Source organism: Phodopus roborovskii, unplaced genomic scaffold, assembly GCF_943737965.1.
Source record: "Phodopus roborovskii unplaced genomic scaffold, PHOROB, whole genome shotgun sequence".
In the NCBI taxonomy this organism is placed as follows: domain Eukaryota; kingdom Metazoa; phylum Chordata; class Mammalia; order Rodentia; family Cricetidae; genus Phodopus; species Phodopus roborovskii.
In genome coordinates this window covers 34,700,355-34,720,312 of record NW_026125052.1, presented here as the reverse complement: position 1 = coordinate 34,720,312, position 19,958 = coordinate 34,700,355, and the positions used below count along the sequence as shown (strand labels likewise).

At 43.2% G+C, this 19,958-nt stretch overlaps 1 protein-coding gene across 4 annotated transcripts in view; it reads right to left on the bottom strand.

Annotated features, from left to right (window-relative positions):
• The window catches only part of Foxk2 (forkhead box K2), a 41,750-nt gene that overhangs the window by 8,719 nt on the left and 13,073 nt on the right, over positions 1 to 19,958 (bottom strand). For all 4 annotated transcript variants that reach the window (XM_051182616.1, XM_051182625.1, XM_051182608.1 and 1 more), the window contains exons 2-6: positions 11,011 to 11,205; positions 9,138 to 9,285; positions 6,514 to 6,660; positions 931 to 1,124; positions 133 to 308 (exon numbers count right to left, since the gene is read on the bottom strand). In XM_051182616.1, the coding sequence (XP_051038573.1) occupies positions 133 to 308; positions 931 to 1,124; positions 6,514 to 6,660; positions 9,138 to 9,285; positions 11,011 to 11,205 (860 nt within the window). The remainder of the gene's footprint in view (positions 1 to 132; positions 309 to 930; positions 1,125 to 6,513; positions 6,661 to 9,137; positions 9,286 to 11,010; positions 11,206 to 19,958) is intronic.

Sequence of the window (19,958 nt, the reverse complement as noted above, 5' to 3'; positions counted from 1 at the left end):
GGTACTATACACAGTACCAGGCACAGGCTACAAAGCTGCCTGGGGATTCTACCACTTCTTTAGTGCCAGATTCAGGCATCTTTGTCCAGCCCCACTGCCTGACCCTTGCCACCTCTCCTCCTACAGTCTCACCTGGTGCACTCTGGGCAAACCGCGCCTCCTGAATGACGGCAAGTTTGGGCTGTGAGGTGCCAGGCTCAGGCTCCATGGGGGCTGGGGAGCCCTCCCTCGACAGGCTCTCAGGGGTCTGGGCGCCACTGGAGTGAGCAGACAACACTCCTGCATGGTTGGGAGAGGCTGGGGCACTCCTGGGTCACCAAAAGAAGACAGTGGGTTTTCACAGTGATGCCATGGAAAGGGCTGGTCCATTCACCTCACTTTATAAAGGGGAGGGAGCCTTCTGTCTCCTGCCAACTGAATGCACTTCTGTATTCTGACTTTCTCTCCCATGCATATCAGAGGCCGCTCAGTTCCATGAAAAGGCTGGTACCCTCCCTGAGCAGTTCCTGGGCAGCCAGTCAGCAGGACTCAGCAGTGAGCAAACTGTGGGGCCTTAAAGTTTCCAATAAGCTCAATTCTATTCCATTAAAAACAGCGTCAATAAGTTAAAGGTGTCATTTTAAAATCAGGCAAATGAGAAATCTTGAGTTTAAAGAATTATGTGCCAAAGAAAGGAAAAACACCATGTGGCCCATGACCTTGCCTACTGGGGTCTAATTACTCTAAAATGCGCATCAGGTTCAAGGAAACAGCAAGCAATACGGGTGGAGCACATGACAGTAAGAAACAGACACAACCAGCCTTTTCCCAGCTCCCCACCCCAAAGCCAGTGCAGGCACCACAGGCCTTCATTTTTGGAAAGAAGTTCTGCCAGCACACTGAGGTGTTATTACTGACCGTGGGTGTGGCCTCTGGTCCCTGTGTCCTTACCTAGAGGAGAGCGGTCCCAGGGGGGTTCTAAAGCAAGGCACGCCCCTAGGCCGTCTCTTCCTAAAAGCCTGCTCTACCAGCTTGCTCTCGGAGGCAGGATCTATCCTCCAGAAGGAGCCTTTGCCTGGTTCTTCCTGGGAACGTGGCACTTTGATGAAATAACGGTTCAGAGAGAGATTGTGGCGAATTGAATTCTATGAAACATAAAAAAATACGTAGAATTCATATAATTCTTTGTTGAGAAATGAAGATGTGCCCAAGCCTTAGTGTCCTGTAAAGCAGAGACCTAGATGCTCAACACAGACACAATAGTGAGGCTTCGAGGCCCAGCCCTCCCTGGCTGAATGAGACTGCTCTGGGCTGGAGCCTTTGTGGCCACAACTCAGGGAATCTCGGGTAGAGAGTGCACCTGGGCATGGGAAGGGTTAAGGCTCTGACAGCTCCCATTTCTACCTCACTCCAGGCAGGACACAGGCCTCTCACTGCCTCCTTGACCTCTGCCAGGCAAGACTAAATCGCCAACTCTTTCTGTTTGAAGACAAACAGCTGACACAAGCCACTCCTTTAAAAAAATGTTTGTTATTTCATGTTTTTGCACATAATTAATTAGCTGACAGAATCTGTCATGCCATGTAAAGTCTGTAAGTATAGTATAAAGTACTTATTTAGCAAGTCAGCAAAGACCAGGAGTTATAACTGACTCCACCAGCCAGTCAAGTACTTGGCTCTGTATTTGCAAAGTACACCCATGTGTTTATTTGATCTTCATCAATAACTCCATCAGGAAAGAAAAACAAACAAACAAACAAACAAAAACAAAACAATCAACTCCTAAGCCATCATTCTTCAAAAAGTTCAGCTTCAAGTTCTCCAAGAGTCTGAGACAGTGCCTGCTGTGACCTGAATGTGACCATACCATTGAAGTTCATGCAGGTAGAAAAGTCATGAATCACCTGTTATCTCATATTCTTAGAACTTTCAGTACATTTAAAATAAAAATTTCAAAATGGTAATAACTCAAAATCTGGGGATATCCAAAACCCCCACTTTTTTTCAATTCCCCATTAACCTTCTAATAAAACTAGCCATGGCCTGAAGTTCTGACTTGTCCCAGGCAGCTAAGAAATCTAACATGTTCAGCATTACTGTATGATCAATCCCAGAGGCTATTCCAGAACCAACTGGTCCCAGGCAGGACAAAGGCCTCTGACTATTCTGTGGACTGAGATGCACCGAGAGCAGGGTGAAGGAACCTGGCTGTGACTGACTGGATGAGGCTGACAATAACTGTAACAAACCAAGATACATGCTGTGATGTTTTGTTATCAGGTGTTGCTGACAACCAACCTTTCTTCCAATTCCAGAAAATCAAAGGGGACTGCTCTTGGCCCATCATACACAGAAGGCAAACCTTCACCAGCTGCATTCAGACCTTTCAGGTTTGGAGGAGAGGCAGAGTCAAAGGCTGTATGTTAAGAGAAGCAACCCAGACAAAGATGACACAGGCACAACTCCCCTAAATCCCAGCACTCGGGAGGCAGAGGCAGGCAGATCTCTGTGAGTTCAAGGCCAGCCTGGTCTACAGAGCTAGTTCCAGGACAGCCAAGACTACGCATAGAGACCCTGTCTCAATAAACAAACAAACAAAAACCCAGATCCAAAACATTGATGGCAACATGATGCTCCAGCAGAAAATCCACACTTGCCATCATGTGCCAAACTGCCCTCAGACATGGGCACTCTAGAAACATTGCATAAAATTATCTTCAGACTCTGTGCACTAGGAAAAAAAATAATAAATGAATATCATGCTTAAGTTGGTTCTTTCCCCCAAGATAACGTGTTATAGACAGGCAAATATTCCAAAATCTGAATTATTTTGAAACCTGACAACAGATAAAAGACAGTCAACTCAAAAAAACTCTACCTGAAAAGGGAAACCCTTGCAGCTGCCTGTGTGGGTAAGCAATTACTTTTTATTGAAAACTCCCACACTCAAGAAGCACAAAGATAAAGAACACTCCACAGACCCCAGCTACACCGGCCCATGGGAACAACTTAGTTTGCTGTTATTAGCATAGTGGGAAAATAGAAGCAGTAACTAGGCTTTCCATTCGCCATGAGCCCTGAAAGTTGCTCCTCGGCTCCCACTCACAGAGTGCTTGGGATCAGGGAACTGCTATTTTCCGTCTGAGTATTTACAGAGTCCACCTAGTATCAGTCTCTTTCCTAACCACCCTCATCCAGAGAATCTGCATACAATATGAAGTCAGATTCATAAATGGTCACCTGTAATCTTCTAGCCAACACTCTACAAATAGGCAGAAGTGACAAGGTTACTTAGTCCAGAGACAAACAGGAAAGCACCCATTCTCCTTATAATTTCAGGTGGTCAAGCCTAAGATTAATGTGCTTGCATCTGCTCTTACAAGTATGAAAATCCTAATTGATAGACGCAAGTGACCTACAAATCAGTGTAATCTTAAGAGTAATTCTTTGTCTTTCTTCAATGCTAAATATAGAGAACATCTAAAACAAGCAATCCTCAGCTCTGAGCCTGCCTAGTAGGCTGCCAACCGAGATCAGTGCCTGAGCTCCCCGTCCCACCGCTTAGTGCATTCTCATCCGTTGGGAACCCCAAACTAGCTCTGGCCCTCAGTTTTTTGACTTTTTTATAGGTTTAGTAAACAGGCTGGGTAAAACTATAAAATTACAGGTAATTATTTTGGAAGCAGGTGTAAGAGTGCATTTGTAACCCCAGCTATTTAGGAGGCTGAGGCAGGAATACCACAAGTTTGAGCCAGCCTAGGCAACACAGTGAGATTTAATTGGCATGGGGTGAGAGGGGGAGGTACTGTGACAGAAAATACAAACAAAAGAAATATTTCGTCTTTCTTTACGATCAGACAGCCCCATTTTATGGAAAACTTTCCTCTGTAAATTAACAGAAAAGCTGTGTGTGGATGAGAAGGACCTGTAACGTCCTATAAGTTAGACTGAAACGTACTCAGTGTAACTGATTAAAACATGCTTTTAAGATGAGGAGGGGAACACTCACATCTTCCAAACACACTGCTAGAACAGGACGACTCAAGTGGAAACCCAATTCTGTGTCTGTGTGTATATGTGTGTGTGGGCCAGAAAACAGCCTTGAGATATATTCCTCAGGAGATACACACGGTATTTTTTGAGACAGGGTCTCTGACAAGCCTAAGCTTGCCAAATAGGCCAGGCTGTCTGACCAGTATTCACCTCCCTAGCACCAAGATTTTTAAGTGGATTCTATGGATGGAACTCAAGTCTTTGTGTACAAGTTGTAGCTTTTGATGTTTTTAAACAACTGATTCATTTCTCCAGCCATGGAAACCTAATTTTCTTAAACAGGCTGTTCTGTTGAGAGTCCTCATCCCCTCTACCAAGGAAATGTCAGAATAAATAAGGTCTGATATACAGAGATGTTAAGTAATAGACTTTGGAAAGGCAGCTGAGCTCTCAAGGCATAGAGAGACCAAATGAATGTCAACATCCCAAATCCAAGGATAGGAACAAGTTAAAAATGCAAGCCCATGAGCTAATAAAACAGATTATGGAGCGGGCAATCCCTCTCCCACTAAATTATCTGGAGCCAGGAGGCATGAAGCATCTCTGGGGCAGCCACACTCAGGTGAGAGGCGCAGTCAACTTTATGAACTTTGATCTGTACAGAGAAGAACATGTCTGAATAAAAATAAGAGTTAACAGCAATTCAACAGGGAAGGGTGTTCTTGTAGTCACTTTATGCTTTCCTGCCTTTAGCGTTTGTAAAGGCTGTAAAGTCACTGGCAGTTGCCAGCAAGAATCAGAGCTCAGGGTCATGTCCCAGATACCCATCTTACAGCACAGGATGGCCTTGCTCTTCAGACTGTTTTACAAGAAAACCTCATGGCTCAGAGAGTCCTCGGGGCAATATATACCAGAAACACACAGACATTGCCAACCACACTGAAGTCTTAACTCAAGTTTTCAGAAATACCCCATCCCAAGGCCCCTGGAAACTGGTATTTCAAATCATCAGAATTTTGAACATTAAAAAACAAAAAGCATGGATCTTAAGGACCTTCACATGCTCACACAGACTGTATTCCATGATCTCCCATGGTCACCTGAGCAGAGTGGATAAAGTCAATATTCCTTAGGACTTGAAAAAAAAATATCAGTGTTTGAAGGACAGCTTCACTTTGTGGGAGGCTGGAAAGTGCTGAGGGTCAAATCTAGGAAAAGCTAGGCAATTATTCTACTGATGAGTAACATCTTGAGCCCACAGCCTATTCTCATACTAAAAATATAGTCAATACAGCTAGAATTTAATATGTACTGTTAAGGCCCTTGATACAGAAGAGAATATGGCAATGTTCCCCAAATCCAGGGCCTTCCTAGGGATTAGCACAGAAAAAGGAAGGAAGGCAGGGAGATGAAGGTCTTACTTTTCACATTCTAAGATTAAAGGTCCCTTAGAATTCAATGGCAAGGATCTTGTTTTAGCGTGTGTATACATTTGCAAGTAAAGGGATTTTTAGAGCTAAGCATGGTGGTACACATCTTTAATCCCAGCCCCCAGGAGGCAAAGGCAGACAGATCTCTGTGAATTCAAAGCCAGGCTGATAAACAGTCTTCTACAGCAGAATAAATTTTAAAGGGTGCCCTCCTTCAATAAACCACTCACCACACCCACATTGTATTTTCTACTGAATATTTTAAAAAATTACATTTACTCATCAAATCAAAGCCTCAATAATGCTGTTGTCATTCTTGGTTATTTTATGAATTAAAAAAAAATTCACAATACATCTTTTTTATTGTTTTAACACTCTGCATTCCAAACTTATCCTTTCCCAAATCACCTCAATTTCTTAAATTTTCAACTAATCCAGAAAATGACAACATAGAACTGATACACAGAGAAAAGCCTGTGCAATGTATGATTTAAAACTTATAGGGAGGTAGTGCACCTTTCACCCCTGCACTTGTGAGGCAGGGTCAGGCAGATCTCTGTGAGTTCAAGGCTTCTCTGGTCTACATAAAAGTTCCAGGAGAGCCAGAGCTACATAGTGAGACCCTTTCTCAAAAAACAAACAAACAAACAAATAATCAAAACCTAAACAACAACAAACCCTTCCAGGGATCCCCAGCCCCAGGACAGCAGCACTATGAAGAGGCTGGAAGTACAGGGCTCCTGAGATGGAGAAAAGACTCTGTGCTATATATAGGACCCATATAAAAACTACATTCTGAGAAGAAAGTTTAGAAATGGAGAGCTCCTATATCTCCTGAAGCAGAGGTGGATGGACATGAAAAGAATGGACTCAGCTGCAAATACCCCAGGCTTTGCGCATCCCAGACAACAAAAGCATCATTTTCGTTTTCATCACAACTGCTGCTCCTTCTGTGCACAAGAGAAAGGCACTGCCTGGCCCAGAGATCTCTCGGTGGGAGACTCCCTCCTCTAGTGACTTCTCAGGCATACAAAAAGCAGTATCTTAACATCTTCTCTGGACAAGCAGCATCTTCAACACACAGGATGAGAACAAGCTGAAATGAACTTACCTGCCAGCCCTTGTCCGCAGTCCTATAGTATGGATAGTTTTTAGTGATGTGTGTATAAATTCCGTTTAGGGTGAGTTGTTTATCAGGAGCCATTGTAATTGCTTGTACTATCAACTGTGCATAGGAGTAAGGTGGCTTTGAGTCATCCTGTGTTAGGAAAAAAAAAAAAAAAAAAAAAGCAACTAAGATTTGAAAGTATTCTTTTAGACATCCTTGGAACAGTGTTGTTGTTGTTGTTTCCAGAGACAGGGTTTCTCTGTGTAACCACCTTAGCTGTCCTAGAACTCACTGTGTAGACCAGTGCTGGGATGACGGGTGTGCATCAACATCACCTGTCAACAATTTTAAAAGTAATATAATTGGGAAAATTTGAGAAAAGTTAAGTGGAAAATTATAGAGTAGCACAAAGATTAAAAATCACACAAGGAACCAGGCATGGTAGCGCACAATGCCTTTATTCCTAGTCCGGAGGAGGCAGAAGCAAGAGCTCTATGAGTTTGGGGCCAGCCTGGTCTACAAAGAGTTTCAGGACAGGCAAAGTTGTTACACAGAGAAACGCACAGGGGTGGTGGGGGACCACATAGGAAAAAATTTAAATGACAGGAACAAAAAATAAAACTGATCAAAGCCGACTGGAAAGATGGCTCAGAGGTTAATATGACTGATTGGCTGCTCTTCCAAAGGTCCTGAGTTCAATTCCCAGCAACCACATGCTGGCCCACAACCATCTGTAATGAGACCTGGTGCCCTCTTCTGGCCTGAAGGTGTATATATGCAGGCAGAAAGCTGTATACTAAATAAAACAAAAAACAAAAAAATAAAACATTGTTAGCCAGGAGGTGGTAGTGCATACCTTTATTTAATCCCAGCATTTGGGAGGTGGAAGCAGGTGAATTTCAATGATTTTGAGGCCAGCCTGGTCTACAAAATGAGTTCTAGGATAGCCAGGATGGTCCCACAGAGAAACCATGTCTTGAAAAAACAAACAAAACAAACAAAAAAAAAACCAAGAAATAAGAACACTATCTCACTAGAGATGCACTTAGGGCTGGGGGCAAAATCAGAAGCATAAATGAACAGAGCTGATGGAAGACAGCTTTGTCCTCTAAGCAGATGGTACAGATTTGTTTGTCAATTCTCCAATAGAAAACCTTAACTATCCAACCAATACTAGCACCCAGAAAACACCCACAGCCCACTTTAAATGGCTAACCGTATTTTGCTATCACTTAGGCACAAAAGGCTCTGTCTAAGCACCCACAAGAGCACATTTCTAGGTTCCAGGAAAAGAACCTGGGATAATAAGAACCTGACCAAGTCTGAGATGGCTGTCCTTACACCATGCATGTCACTGACTCAAGAACTTGAAGCCTCTACCCTGTTCAAAGCCAGTGTATTTCCAGGGGCTTTTTGTTAGTCTCTAAGGATGTTTCCATTTGTTCTGTCTACTATGTGGATCTCAGGAATCAAACTCAGATCTTCAGGTTTGGTGACAAGTGCCTTTATCTGCTAAGCTATTTTGTTGGCCTTTCAAATGTTATTTTTGTGTTTTTAGAAACAATGTCCTGAAACTTGCTATGTAGACTAGAATGGTCTTGAACTCAGAGATCCTCTTGCCTCTCCCTCCCAAGCACTAAAATTAAAGGCATATAACACCATACTGAGCATAAAAATATTATTATTTTAAAATAATTTAATATAGAAAATATCCAAATGGGTAGAACAAATTTTGGAAAGTGAGCATCAATAGAGACGACAGCACCCAGCAGCTCCTGCATGGCCCTTAGCCTACAACTCCTACCTCACAAAGACCACTATGAGTTCTGGCTATATAATCACCACCTTTCTACTGTGATGTTTCAATCAGCCACCCAAGAATGCCTCTGTGTGTACAAGGTACATAGCCATGACCTACTCACTCCAGGCTCTGTTGTGTTCTTTGGTGAACATATCACATTTTACAAGAATATAATGGAAGTAACAATATGTACAGACTGTTCTTTTTCTTAACACTACAACAACAACAGCCTTTCTGTGTTACTAACACTTTCATGTATTCAGCGACCAGCACTGTGCCTACAGTTGCCCTGGGGTCCTCACATGTGTTGAGGGATTTAGAAAATGCACTACAAACCCTGATAATTACGGCATATTCGAAGTTACACCAGAATTAATTAAACCCATATAGATGCCTACTTCACTGATGTGGTGTACTGCTTAACTTTTGTCCACTCGACATAAACTAGATCAGTGAAGAAGATGGAACTTCTTCTATCAGAGTAGCCTAGAGGAATATCTGTGGTGCATTTTCTTGATTAATTAGTGATGTGAAAAGGGACCACCACTGGCAGCAATGCCACACCTGGGCAGGTGACTCTGGACTGTATCTTCATGCAAAGAAAGCCAATCAGCAACACTCCTCTCCTGGTTCCTGCTTCAGGTTCCTGCCCTGACTTTCCTCAGTGATGGACCTTTACATGGAAGCATTTTACACAGAAGCATAAGACAAACCCTTCCTCCCACAGGCTGCTTTTGGTCAGTGTCTTACGGTACTCCAAAAAGGACTTGTCACACAGATGACCAATGTCTACATAATATTCCCCAGGCCCAGGTACACTGTTTACCTTTGGGCTATCTCCACCTGAAGCTTCCTTTTCATTTTCTGGCTGTGAATTATCAGCCATTAAATTGAGGTCAGATGGTATCACACGGCCCATTTTGTACCCTGAAGATCCTGCTCCCCGGGGACTGGATGGGCAGGAGTTTGCAGCACTGTGAAAGAGGGGAGAAAAGTCTAGTTTAAAGCAAACATAGTATTGTTCTTCAATATGATCTGAGATTATAGAAAACAAATATTTCTTTTTCTAAGATTTATTTACTTATTAGAATGTGTTACCTGCATGTATGCTATGTGGGAGCCTAAAGGAGGCCAGGATAGGGTATTAGATCTCCTAGAATTGGCGTTACATTTCTCCAGTGCCACTTATTTTTCTTGAGACAGACCTTCATTCTGTACTGCAAGGTGGTCTTAAACATGCAGTCTTGGTTTCTGAAGTACTGAAATTGTAAATATGCACTAAACGGGGGGGGGGGGGGGGGGGGAAGCTGGGCAGTGGTGATGAACACCTTTAATTCCAGCACTCAGGAGGGAGAGGTAGAGGCAGGTGAGTTCGAGGCCAGCCAGGTCTACAGAGCTAATTCCAGGTCAAGAAGAAATCCTGGAGGGAGGGAGGGAGGGAGGGAGGGAGGGAGGGAGGGAGGGAGGGAGGGAGGGAGGGAGGGAGGGAAGCAATATTTCCTAAGAAAAAACAAATGTATTCCTAAGAATTCTTTGTGGGAGGCTGGAGAGATGGTTCGATGCTTAAAGAGCACTAGCTGTCCAAAGGACCCAGGTTCAATTCCCAGCACCCATATGGCAGCTCACAACATTCTGTAATTCCAGTTCCAGGGGATTTGAAGTATGCCTGGTGCCTGTAAAGACCATAAGTGGATATTTGATTTCCTGGAACTGGATTTAGTTGTTTGTGAGCTGCCATGCTGTGCCGGGAACTGAACCTAGGTCCCTCTATAAGAGCAGAAAGTGCCCTTAAAGGCTGGGCCATCTCTGCAGCCTCTTAGTTTACATTTCAGCTTTGAGCCTAGTACCCAGAGACTCAGTCACTCTCAGCCTGTGAGAAGTTTTAGAAGAAATATAATTAGGTAATCTGTTAGCTCTACAATGAATAAATTCATTTTAAAAAATGGAAACAGGACTAGACTTAGAGTTGGGATCCAGAAGCAGGGGCTAGGCTGGAAATCTCTGTGAGTTTCAGAAAAGGGAGGGAGAGAGGGAGGGTGGGAGGGAGGGAGGGAGGGGTAAGCACTCCAAACTTAGTCATCAAGGTTAGAGATCCCAAACACCCCAGCTCCACCCCATACTGCCCCCAGTTTCCCTCAATGCTCTTCTCTGCCACCAGCAAATGGAGGAACTCATAGAAGACAGCTTAGTCAGAAATAAGCCTTTTTTACTATTCCCTCTAAGGCTCAGCAAATAAGCTGGGAGACAGAGCCAAGGGCAGTGAAATCTCAACCTCTAAGCACGACACAATCAATGTCACCTCATAAACTCATACTGGGCCTGCACAGGGCAAGCCCTCTTAACCATCAGTTACGGATGGGGGAGGGGATCATGGGACCCTAGCCCATATCTCTGGATTAACTCAGGAGACTTGGTTAGAGTGCAATCGCCTTCAGTTATGTAACCACTGGTGTGCTCACCAGACTCCAAAGGGCAATTCCAATTCCAAGGCCACAGAAATGGCCCTGGTAAAACAAACCCAAAGGGATACAAACAAACAGGAATCCCACACCTCCAACATGTGAGAATTACAATTCATAACACAGAAACTTTGAGCAAACTCCTGACAGCCAGCTGCAGTGAAAACAGATAGGATCATTTGGGGTACACCTATGTGACTAAAAGACCGGTGAATGTGTCTCCTTCAGCCACTACTATACCTGATAGTTCCCGTGGGAGAGGGAAGGGGGCTGATGAGGTGGGCCATGGTGTCTGGAATGTTGATGGTCAGGGGTGAGATGTGTGGCTGCACAGGCTTAACTGGCGACTCTGGTGCTTCTTGCTTTTCTCTTTTCTCACTGGATAGGGCTGTGAATGTGATCTTGATATTTGTGCTCGGAAACCTGAAAGTGCACCTATAAAACAAAGACTTATGGTCAGTTTATGGCTGATATTCACCAGAAGCCTGAGCTTCCCCACAGGAACTGCAGGTGAAGGTGTAGGCCCTTCCCACTTCAAAATTCAAGTCATTTCATGAGCCAAACCACAAGTAAATTATTTCCTATGATACTAGTCAAGTATAATGGCACACACCTGTGAACCAGCACTTGGGAGGATTCAAGACCAACTCTAGCTAAACAGAAAGTTCAAGAGCAACCTGGGCTACATGAGACCTGCCCTTCATCCCAAATAGACAGAAGAGAGGAGCAGAGCATGAGAGAGACAGACAGACAGAGAGACACACAGAGATAGTACTTAGACCAGTATAAGAAAATAAAAAGTGCTGGGCAGTGGTAGCGCACGCCTTTAGCCCCAGCACTTGGGAGGCAGAGGCGGGTGGATCTCTGTGAGTTTGAGGCCAGCCTGGAGCATTGAGCTGACATACCTAAGGCTTCACCAACATCTATTTTAGATACAAACCAGACCTTCACACCAACATACAGCCCCATGAAAATCAATCATATTCAAATAGTCTCTAAGTAGAAAAACAGTTTAAGGTTACAGATGTCTCTTTATAAAAAGACAAGTTCAACTGATTTATTAAACTGTTTTTCAAAACATTACTTCCACTGGGTGGTGGTGGTTGTGGTGCATGCCTTTAATCCCAGCACTCAGGAGGCAGAGGCAGGTGGATTTCTATGAGTTTGAGGCCACTGTAGTCTACAGAGCCAGTACTAGGACAGCCAGGGCTATGCAGAGAAACCCTGTTTTGAAAAACAAACAAAACAAAACAAAACAGAGCACTTCCAACAGATTTCTTGCAACTAAACCATCTCCCCTACAGTAAAGGCACAAATGTCCATGCTCTCTGGGAAACCATTGCCTGTCCCTGGAACTTCCTCAAACAACTCCAATGGTAACTATTTCCCACGGCACGTTCAAGTTTAAGACCAAATCCTTCTCCCTTACCTCTCTCATACTGACACCCATGATCTTGGGGTCTCATGAGTGCAGATTCCTGTAAAACAGACACATCCCAGCAAACCCTCCCCAATCCCCCTTTTTCTCACCATGCAGCCCAGCTGTCCTGGAACTCCATGTAGACAACTAACAGAGATTTTCATGCCTTTGTCCTAGCCTCTGAACACTGGGGTTAAAATGTGGAACTACGGCTTTCTCCCCTGGTTCTAATGCCTGTGATTATATCTGTATTAAATCTCTCTTTTTTTATAGGAATGGATGTTCTGCCTGATGTATGTCTGTATACTGGATGGTGCCTGGTACCCATGGGCATCAGATCACCTAGAACTAGAGATACATAGTTGCAGGCCACCATGTGGGAATTGAATCTGGTTCTCTGCAAGAGTGGCCAATGCTTTTTACCTTAAAACACTTTCTTAAATTTCAATTCTGAAGCTGATGTCATGGTACACACCTGCAATCCCAGTACTTCAGGCATGGAAGCAGGAGGACCAACGTCAGCCTTAGCTACGCCAGCCCTCTATCAAAAAACCCAAAATGGGTAAATTTTTGAAAAGAAAAATTCTTCTTTCTAGGCTAAAGGAGTTTGAAGGAAAGAAGAAAAGGAAAATTTCCAAAGAGCCCATGAATACTTTTACTGTCAATTATATCAGTGCCCTCTTAGGAATTAAATAAACATTGAAACTTGGTAATGTTAGTGGCCCTTAAAGCATCCACACACACACCGAAAGAAAGAAACAAACAAACATACATTAGTGGGCAGTTTATTTCCTCAGGTGGACTTGCTTCTGTACACACCACCAGTGAACATGCCCTGGTGCATGTTCCAGTGGTTTGTGATGAGCAGTTTGAGTGGCTCATCTGCATTTCTGAGTTTCTTCACACAACCAATTTTGTCAACAATTTTGTCCCCAAAGACTCTGAAAAGAGCTCTATACCCACTGTTCTGTCTGACAATCTGCTGTTGGAAACGCTGGCCCAATGATGGTACAGGCCTGTAATGCCAGCTACTCAGAAAGCAGAGACCAGGATCTAGTTCAGTGATAGTGTGTGTCTAGCATACATGAGGCTCTAGCTCCAACCTAGTTAAGAAAAGAGAAGAAACAAAAAAGGCAACAAGAGGAGCAAGAGGGGCAAATGGGAGCTCATGATGCAGATATCATCGAGCAAAAGGAGAATGACCCACAAACAGTTCTCCCATGCAACAGAATGCCACTCACTGAGTGCAAAGGAAAACCATGCATGCAAGTAACACAGATGTATCTCAAAAACATCATTCAAAGCAAGTCAACATGAGTTTGTTCCACCTGATTGCATTTGATGAAATCCTGAAAATACTACACATGATCTAGGAAAACACAGCAGGGACTGCCCAGGCTCACACAGGAAGATGATGCCTGTAATTCGGAGGGTAAAGTCGAGATGCTCTGTTCTCCAGACTGGGATGGACACTACCAGGAGGTAAGAGCATCAACCAAACTCTTTTAAGGAAAGGCTCCCTCAAAATAGGTTTGTTCTGGTCTATATAAAGTATGCAACCAACCAAGTCAGGACAGTTTAGCGGGTAAAAGTGCCTGCCACGTGGGCCTGATCACCTAAATTTGGGACCCATAAGCCAGGGTGGAAGTAAAGTACAAACTCCTGAAAATTGTCCTTTGACCCCCACACATGGTCAGTGAAAAATATGCATACTCACAGACACACAACAATAATTATTTTAAAAACAACAAACAAAACACAATAGTGTCCTTTTCCCCCAACCCTGAATTTTAGGGTGTACACACATTAACTCTGAAGTGACACACAGGACAAAGTGTTACTTCTGTTTTACCTGTAAGGGTCGAAGCAAAATGAGTATAATGCCCAGGGAGTGTTTTTTCCTCATCACTAAGTTGAATTACAAAGCAGTAAAGATTTTTTATGTTTGCCTTTGGGTAAAGTATTTCATTATCAGGACTCTTGATAACAAGATTGTCCTCCATCACATTCAGGCACCTGTGGTGACAATTACCACAAGCCCACCTAGACATGCCTCATTCCCAACACTTCATTCACATCATGTCTGCACTCAAAAATGCCAGTGGAATTGCTAATAAGCACATGAAAAGATCTTCAAAGTTATCAGCCAGCAGGGAAATGCAAACTTAAACCACAATACCAGCAGCTGAAGTGCCAGAAAGGAAGAGAAGAAGGAATATCAAGGCTGGTAGAGCAAAACACTCTGAGCTACACTTTCCAGCACCTTCTCCCTCTCCAAAATGGCAATATAACCACAACAGGGAAATGCATGCACCAACCCCCAGCCAGGAAACAGGAAGCTAAGCAGCAATTCCAGCAGGAACATACATGAGTCCACCAAGAAATACACACTAGAGTTTTCTCTGTGAGTTTGAGGCCAGCCTGGTCTACACAGCAAATGCAAGGACTACATAGAGACCCTGTTTCAAACAAACATCCAACAAAACAACAACAAATTTCTATTTTAAAAACATTCTTTTGGGGACTGGAGAGATGGCTCAAAGGTTAAGAGGACTTACTGCTCTTGTAGAGGACCTGGGCTCAGTTCCCAAAACCCACATAGCACCTCACAAACTATCTAACTCCAATTCCAGGCGACTTGATGCTATCTTCTGACCTCCATGGGTACCACACACACATGTGCACAGGCATACATGCAGGCAAGACACTCGCTCCTACACATTAAAATAAAAAACATCCTTTATCTGGGTGTGGTAGTGTATTCTTTTGATACTAGCACACAGAAGGCAGATGGATATCTGTGAATACCAGGTGAGCATGGTCTACATAGCAAGTTTCAGGCCAGCCAAAGCTACACAGTTAGACCCTGTCCCAAAAGAAGCAAAATAATTCTTTCTTGGAGGCTGAGGCAGGAAGGAGGGTCACTGAGAATTCCACACCAGCCTTGGCTACATAGTGAAACCCCGTTTCAAAGGAACAAAACCAGTCAGGCATAGCTGCATAGTTTCACACACTTGTAATCTCAATACTGGAAAGCTGAGGCAGGACTACCAGAAATGAGGTCGGGCAGTGGTGGTGCACACCTTTAATCACAGCACTTGGAAGGCAGAGGCAGAGGCAGAGAGATCTCTGTGAGTTCAAAGCCTGCCTGGTCTATAGAGCGAAGTTCCAGGACAGCCAAGACTACACAGAGAAACCCTGTCTCAAAATAAACAAAGGCCTTACAGAAATGAAATGAACTATAATTATGCTATAGACATGGACTAATTTCATAAACACACCATTCAAATTCCTTCACCTCAGGGGCCGTTCTTTATTCCATATACATTCAAAAGCAAAGATACCTAATCTATGGTTTAGAATTCAGAATAGTTGATTCCAGAGCTGAGGAGGGGGCACAGTGTGGGAGGAGGTAACAATGAAGATGGATACTGATGATAAGCATCCTAACTTCGATAAGCCACAAAAGTGGCTTTCATTAAGGTTTGCCTGAGTCAGGATACTTCTGCATTTGGATTACAGTAAAGAGGTAATGACAATGATAGAAATCATAACTATCTCTTGGTGACTCAGCAGGGATTAGAGAAATGCTCAAGAGAGAAGGAAGGGATAGGTAAGTAGTTCTGTGCATTTAGAGATGTGGGTAGGTAGGATGAAAGACTAGGACTAGGAGAAACCCTGGAAGAAACAGCAGGGCTGCAAGAACATGCCTCCCTTAGCATGTTATTCTTCCTGTCCTTCCCAGGTGAGCTGTCATTGTATTTTATACAGGCCTGTAATGCCTTGTCCAAGTACTAAAAGCAAAGGTCCTGAAATCTAGCCTCAGATCCCCTGGCAGCCCATTCTGACCTGCACTGGAGGAGTTAATTATAGCCTTCAATTGTCGCACTTAGTGAGAAAAAATATCCTCGTGTTTTTCCTCAGAAGTCTAACAGTCTGGATCACAAGGAGCAGGAGGTGTGGAATCACATATAGCCCACACAGTGTCCACCTTTCTTAAGTTCACCAGACCTGTAGGCTTCCAGCAGGACCCCTACAAGTATTGTATCTAACACAGTACCACTTGAATTTCTCTACAATATCCTGATTTATTAGAGGCAAATTAGATGATTATACAAAAAGGAATAAGTCCACTAAGCTGCTGTCCTACACACTAATTGGTATTTCCATTGTTATCGATAGGCAATAAATGCTCCCAGCATACTCACCAGAACCTTTGTTCATGCTCACAACAGACTCAAACTTATTCAGAGAAGCAAGCAAAGAAGCAAGCTGGTAACTCCTGCCCTCTGTTGGCCATCATGTCTCAGAGCCCAACATGGCTGCCAGGAGCAGAAGTGTACATACCTCTAGACAAAAGTGCTCAGCTGCTGCCCAGTGGATTAAGCAAAACCTTGATTCATACTTTTTATGATCCTTAGTCACTGGGCAAAGAGTATTAAAAAAAAAAAAAAAAACTCTTTACCCTTAGCACACTGAACCTGTTACTGCTCAAAAAACATTAAATAAATAAAAAGACATTTTGAGCCAAGCATAATGGTGCACGCCTTTAGTGCCAGCACTCGGGAGGCGAAGGCAGAAGGAAATGTGAGTTTGAGGCCAGCCTGGTCTACAGAGTAAGTTCCAGGACAACCAGTGCTACACAAAGAAAAATGTCTTGAAAAACAAAACAATTCCATTCTAGGCTAAAAAGGCTCAGTTGGCAGAATGTTTGCCTGAGATCTGTGAGGACCTAGGTTCAATCCCTTCTGAATAGTATCACACAAAAAAACTGTTTTCATTCTAAAAGGGAGTTTATCAGTTATCCTTTTATGTATTAACTTGACACCAGGAAATGACACTTAATTTTCCTTAGTCCTATTAGATTCAACCGTTCCTACTACATGCCAGCTTTAGCATCATGAACAGATTCTACAGAGGAGGAGCCATTTTGCTTAGTTCAGAAAAATCTACAAGTATGATGGCAAATGGAACACAGTAAGCCAGATGCTCAGGCTTGGTGGTAACCAGCTCTATCCAATGAGCCATTCTGCTGGCCCAAATTGATTTCATTTCTTATAATCCCACCAGACACCAAACACATTTTTAAAAACAGGTCTTAATTTCTTATCATAGGAAAAACATAAGATTCAAACAGAAAACCCCAATCTGCTCACATAATCATTTACTCTAACTTAGCTAGAAATGCAGATGAAGACTGTACATGTTCCTCCTTTACGATTTCTTCAAACTCTCCTTGGGAATGAAATGAGGGAGAAAACTACATTTAATATAATCAATTGAAACAATGTCGTGTGCACACTCGCTCACGCTCTCTGCCTCTCTCTCTGCACCAACTGCCATGCTCCTCCACCACACCTGTAATGATGGACTGTCATTATCCCTCTGGAACTCGTAAGTCCAAATAAACCCTTTCTTCTACAAACTGCCTTGGTCATGGTATTTTATCATTGTAGCAGAAAAGTAATAAATGCCAACTTATAGTAAATATTTTACCATAAACAGAGCAGTTTCCCAGCCAGTAAATAGGCTGAAGAGGAAACACAACTGAAAACCCCAAACCAGCTGGGCAGTGATGGCGAACAACCTTAATCCCAGCTCTTGGGAGGCAGAGGGAGGTAGATCTCCAAGTTCCAGGCCAGCCTGGTTTACAGAGTTCCACAACAGCCAGGGCTACCCAGAGAAACTCTGTCTCAAAAAAACAACAACAAACAAAAATACAAACCACCCACAGCTGGAGAGAGATGGCTCATGGTTCATCTCGACTGCTGCTCTTGCAGACTTGAATTCTGTTTCCAGTACCCACATGGTATGTACGGCTCACAGACACACATGCAAGCAAATATTCATACACATAAAGTAAATAAATCTAAAACACTTTCTTTTAGAAAGAGCAAAATCTATCCAGGCTATGAGGATTCTAAAGAATCTATTTTTTAAAATATTTATTTTAATTTCCACTCTATATGTATATGCTGTGGAATAATCCTATACAGTGTGTGAATGAATATGTGTCGCTATTATTAGTTTAATAAATAAGCTGATTGGCCAATAGCTGAACAAGACGAAGTCAGGCGGGAAAGCCAAACTGAGAAAGATGGAATGAGGAAGGGCAGAGTCAGGAGTCACCAGCCAGAGGGCAAACAAGTTGGACATACAAAATGGGGTAGAGATAAAAGCCACAAGCCTTGAGGAAGCACATAGATTAATAGAAATGGGTTAAGTTGCTGGACGGATGTGGCGAATGCCTTTAATCCCAGAACTTGGGAGGCAGAGGCAGGTGGGTCTCTGAGTTAGAGGCCAGCATGGAATTCTAGGACAGCCTCCAAAGCTACAGAGAAACCGTTTCAGAACACCCCCCCACACACACACACACACAAAGAAAAGAAATGGGTTAAGGTGTAAGAGCTAGTCAGTAACAAGCCTGAGCTATTGGCTGAGCATTTATGATTACTATTAAGGCTCTGCGTGGTTATTATGAAGCAGCTGCTGGGACACAGAAAAATTGACTGCATGTGTGAATATATTGCTTGCCTGTACTATGTTCATTCAGGGTCAGATCCCTTAAAACTTCAGTTCCAGGTTGTTAGTCACCATATGGATAAGAATCAAAGCCTCTGTGTATGTTCACACAACGTAATTCACATCATGACCAACAGACAGAAATTAATGTACAGCAGATCACAACTGATGTTAACAGTAAATACTGGGTGTGGTACCATGCACTTGTAATCCCAGTACTCCAGAGGCTGATGAGGACTGGTAACAGTTTGAGGTCAGCCTAGGTAGGCTACAGTAGGAGATCCTGTCTCAAAAACCCAAAACAAATAATGAATGCTGACACAGGCAGAACACAATATTTTATCTCCAACAGGGCTTCTACTATTTAAAACCAAATTCCAATCAGTTAGGTCCAAAGCAAGTTCCAAAAACGTCAGTGCCACTGACAAAGTCCAAAATAATAGTCTGGCCTAAACTGAGGCTGGATTCTTACAGGGTAAACAGAATTGCTATCGGGTAAGCAAAAACATAAATTATGCATCCCTCAGCAATCTCATGAAGTGAGTTCCCATTGTTGGGCAAGCTATTACTTCCCTTATCTGCCTCCAACAGACAACTGTCTCTAGCAAAGGGCATCTAGTTCAAGATTAATCCAAACAAGCCTACAAAAGATCAAAACCCCCACACTAGTCCCCAGGTTTTCTGGCTCAAGGATGCCCACATGCACACCTTTCCCCATAAAACTGGCAAGACTTTTCCCACAAGTTGCTATAGTCTACCCTCTGGGATAACCTAGGAGTTTGTTCCCCCAAATAAACTTTTCTTTTTTTTCCTTAAAAAAAATTTTTTTATTATTTATTGTATGTATGAGTGCTCTAACTAACTGCATGTATGCCTTTATGCCAGAAGAGGGCATCAGATTCCACTACAGATGGTTGTGAGCCACCATGTAGTTGATGGGATTGAACTCAGGACATCTGCAAGAGCAGTCAGTGAGTGCTCTTGGTTAAGAGTCATCTCTCCAGCAAACTTTTCTTTCTACCCAGAGTGACCTAGGTCAGTGTTTCCTTGAGCTTTGGCACCTCTACCTTCCCCATCTACTGCAGGGATTTTTTCAAAGTTCTTTATAGTAAGTATTACACATAGTATTTTCAAATACAATTTGATCATTTAAAAGACTGTCAGCTGGACGGGGCTGGGAGTGTAACAGTGGTACAGATTTGCCTGGGTCCCAGGAAGTACAAAACAAGTGAGCACAAGAGAGTGC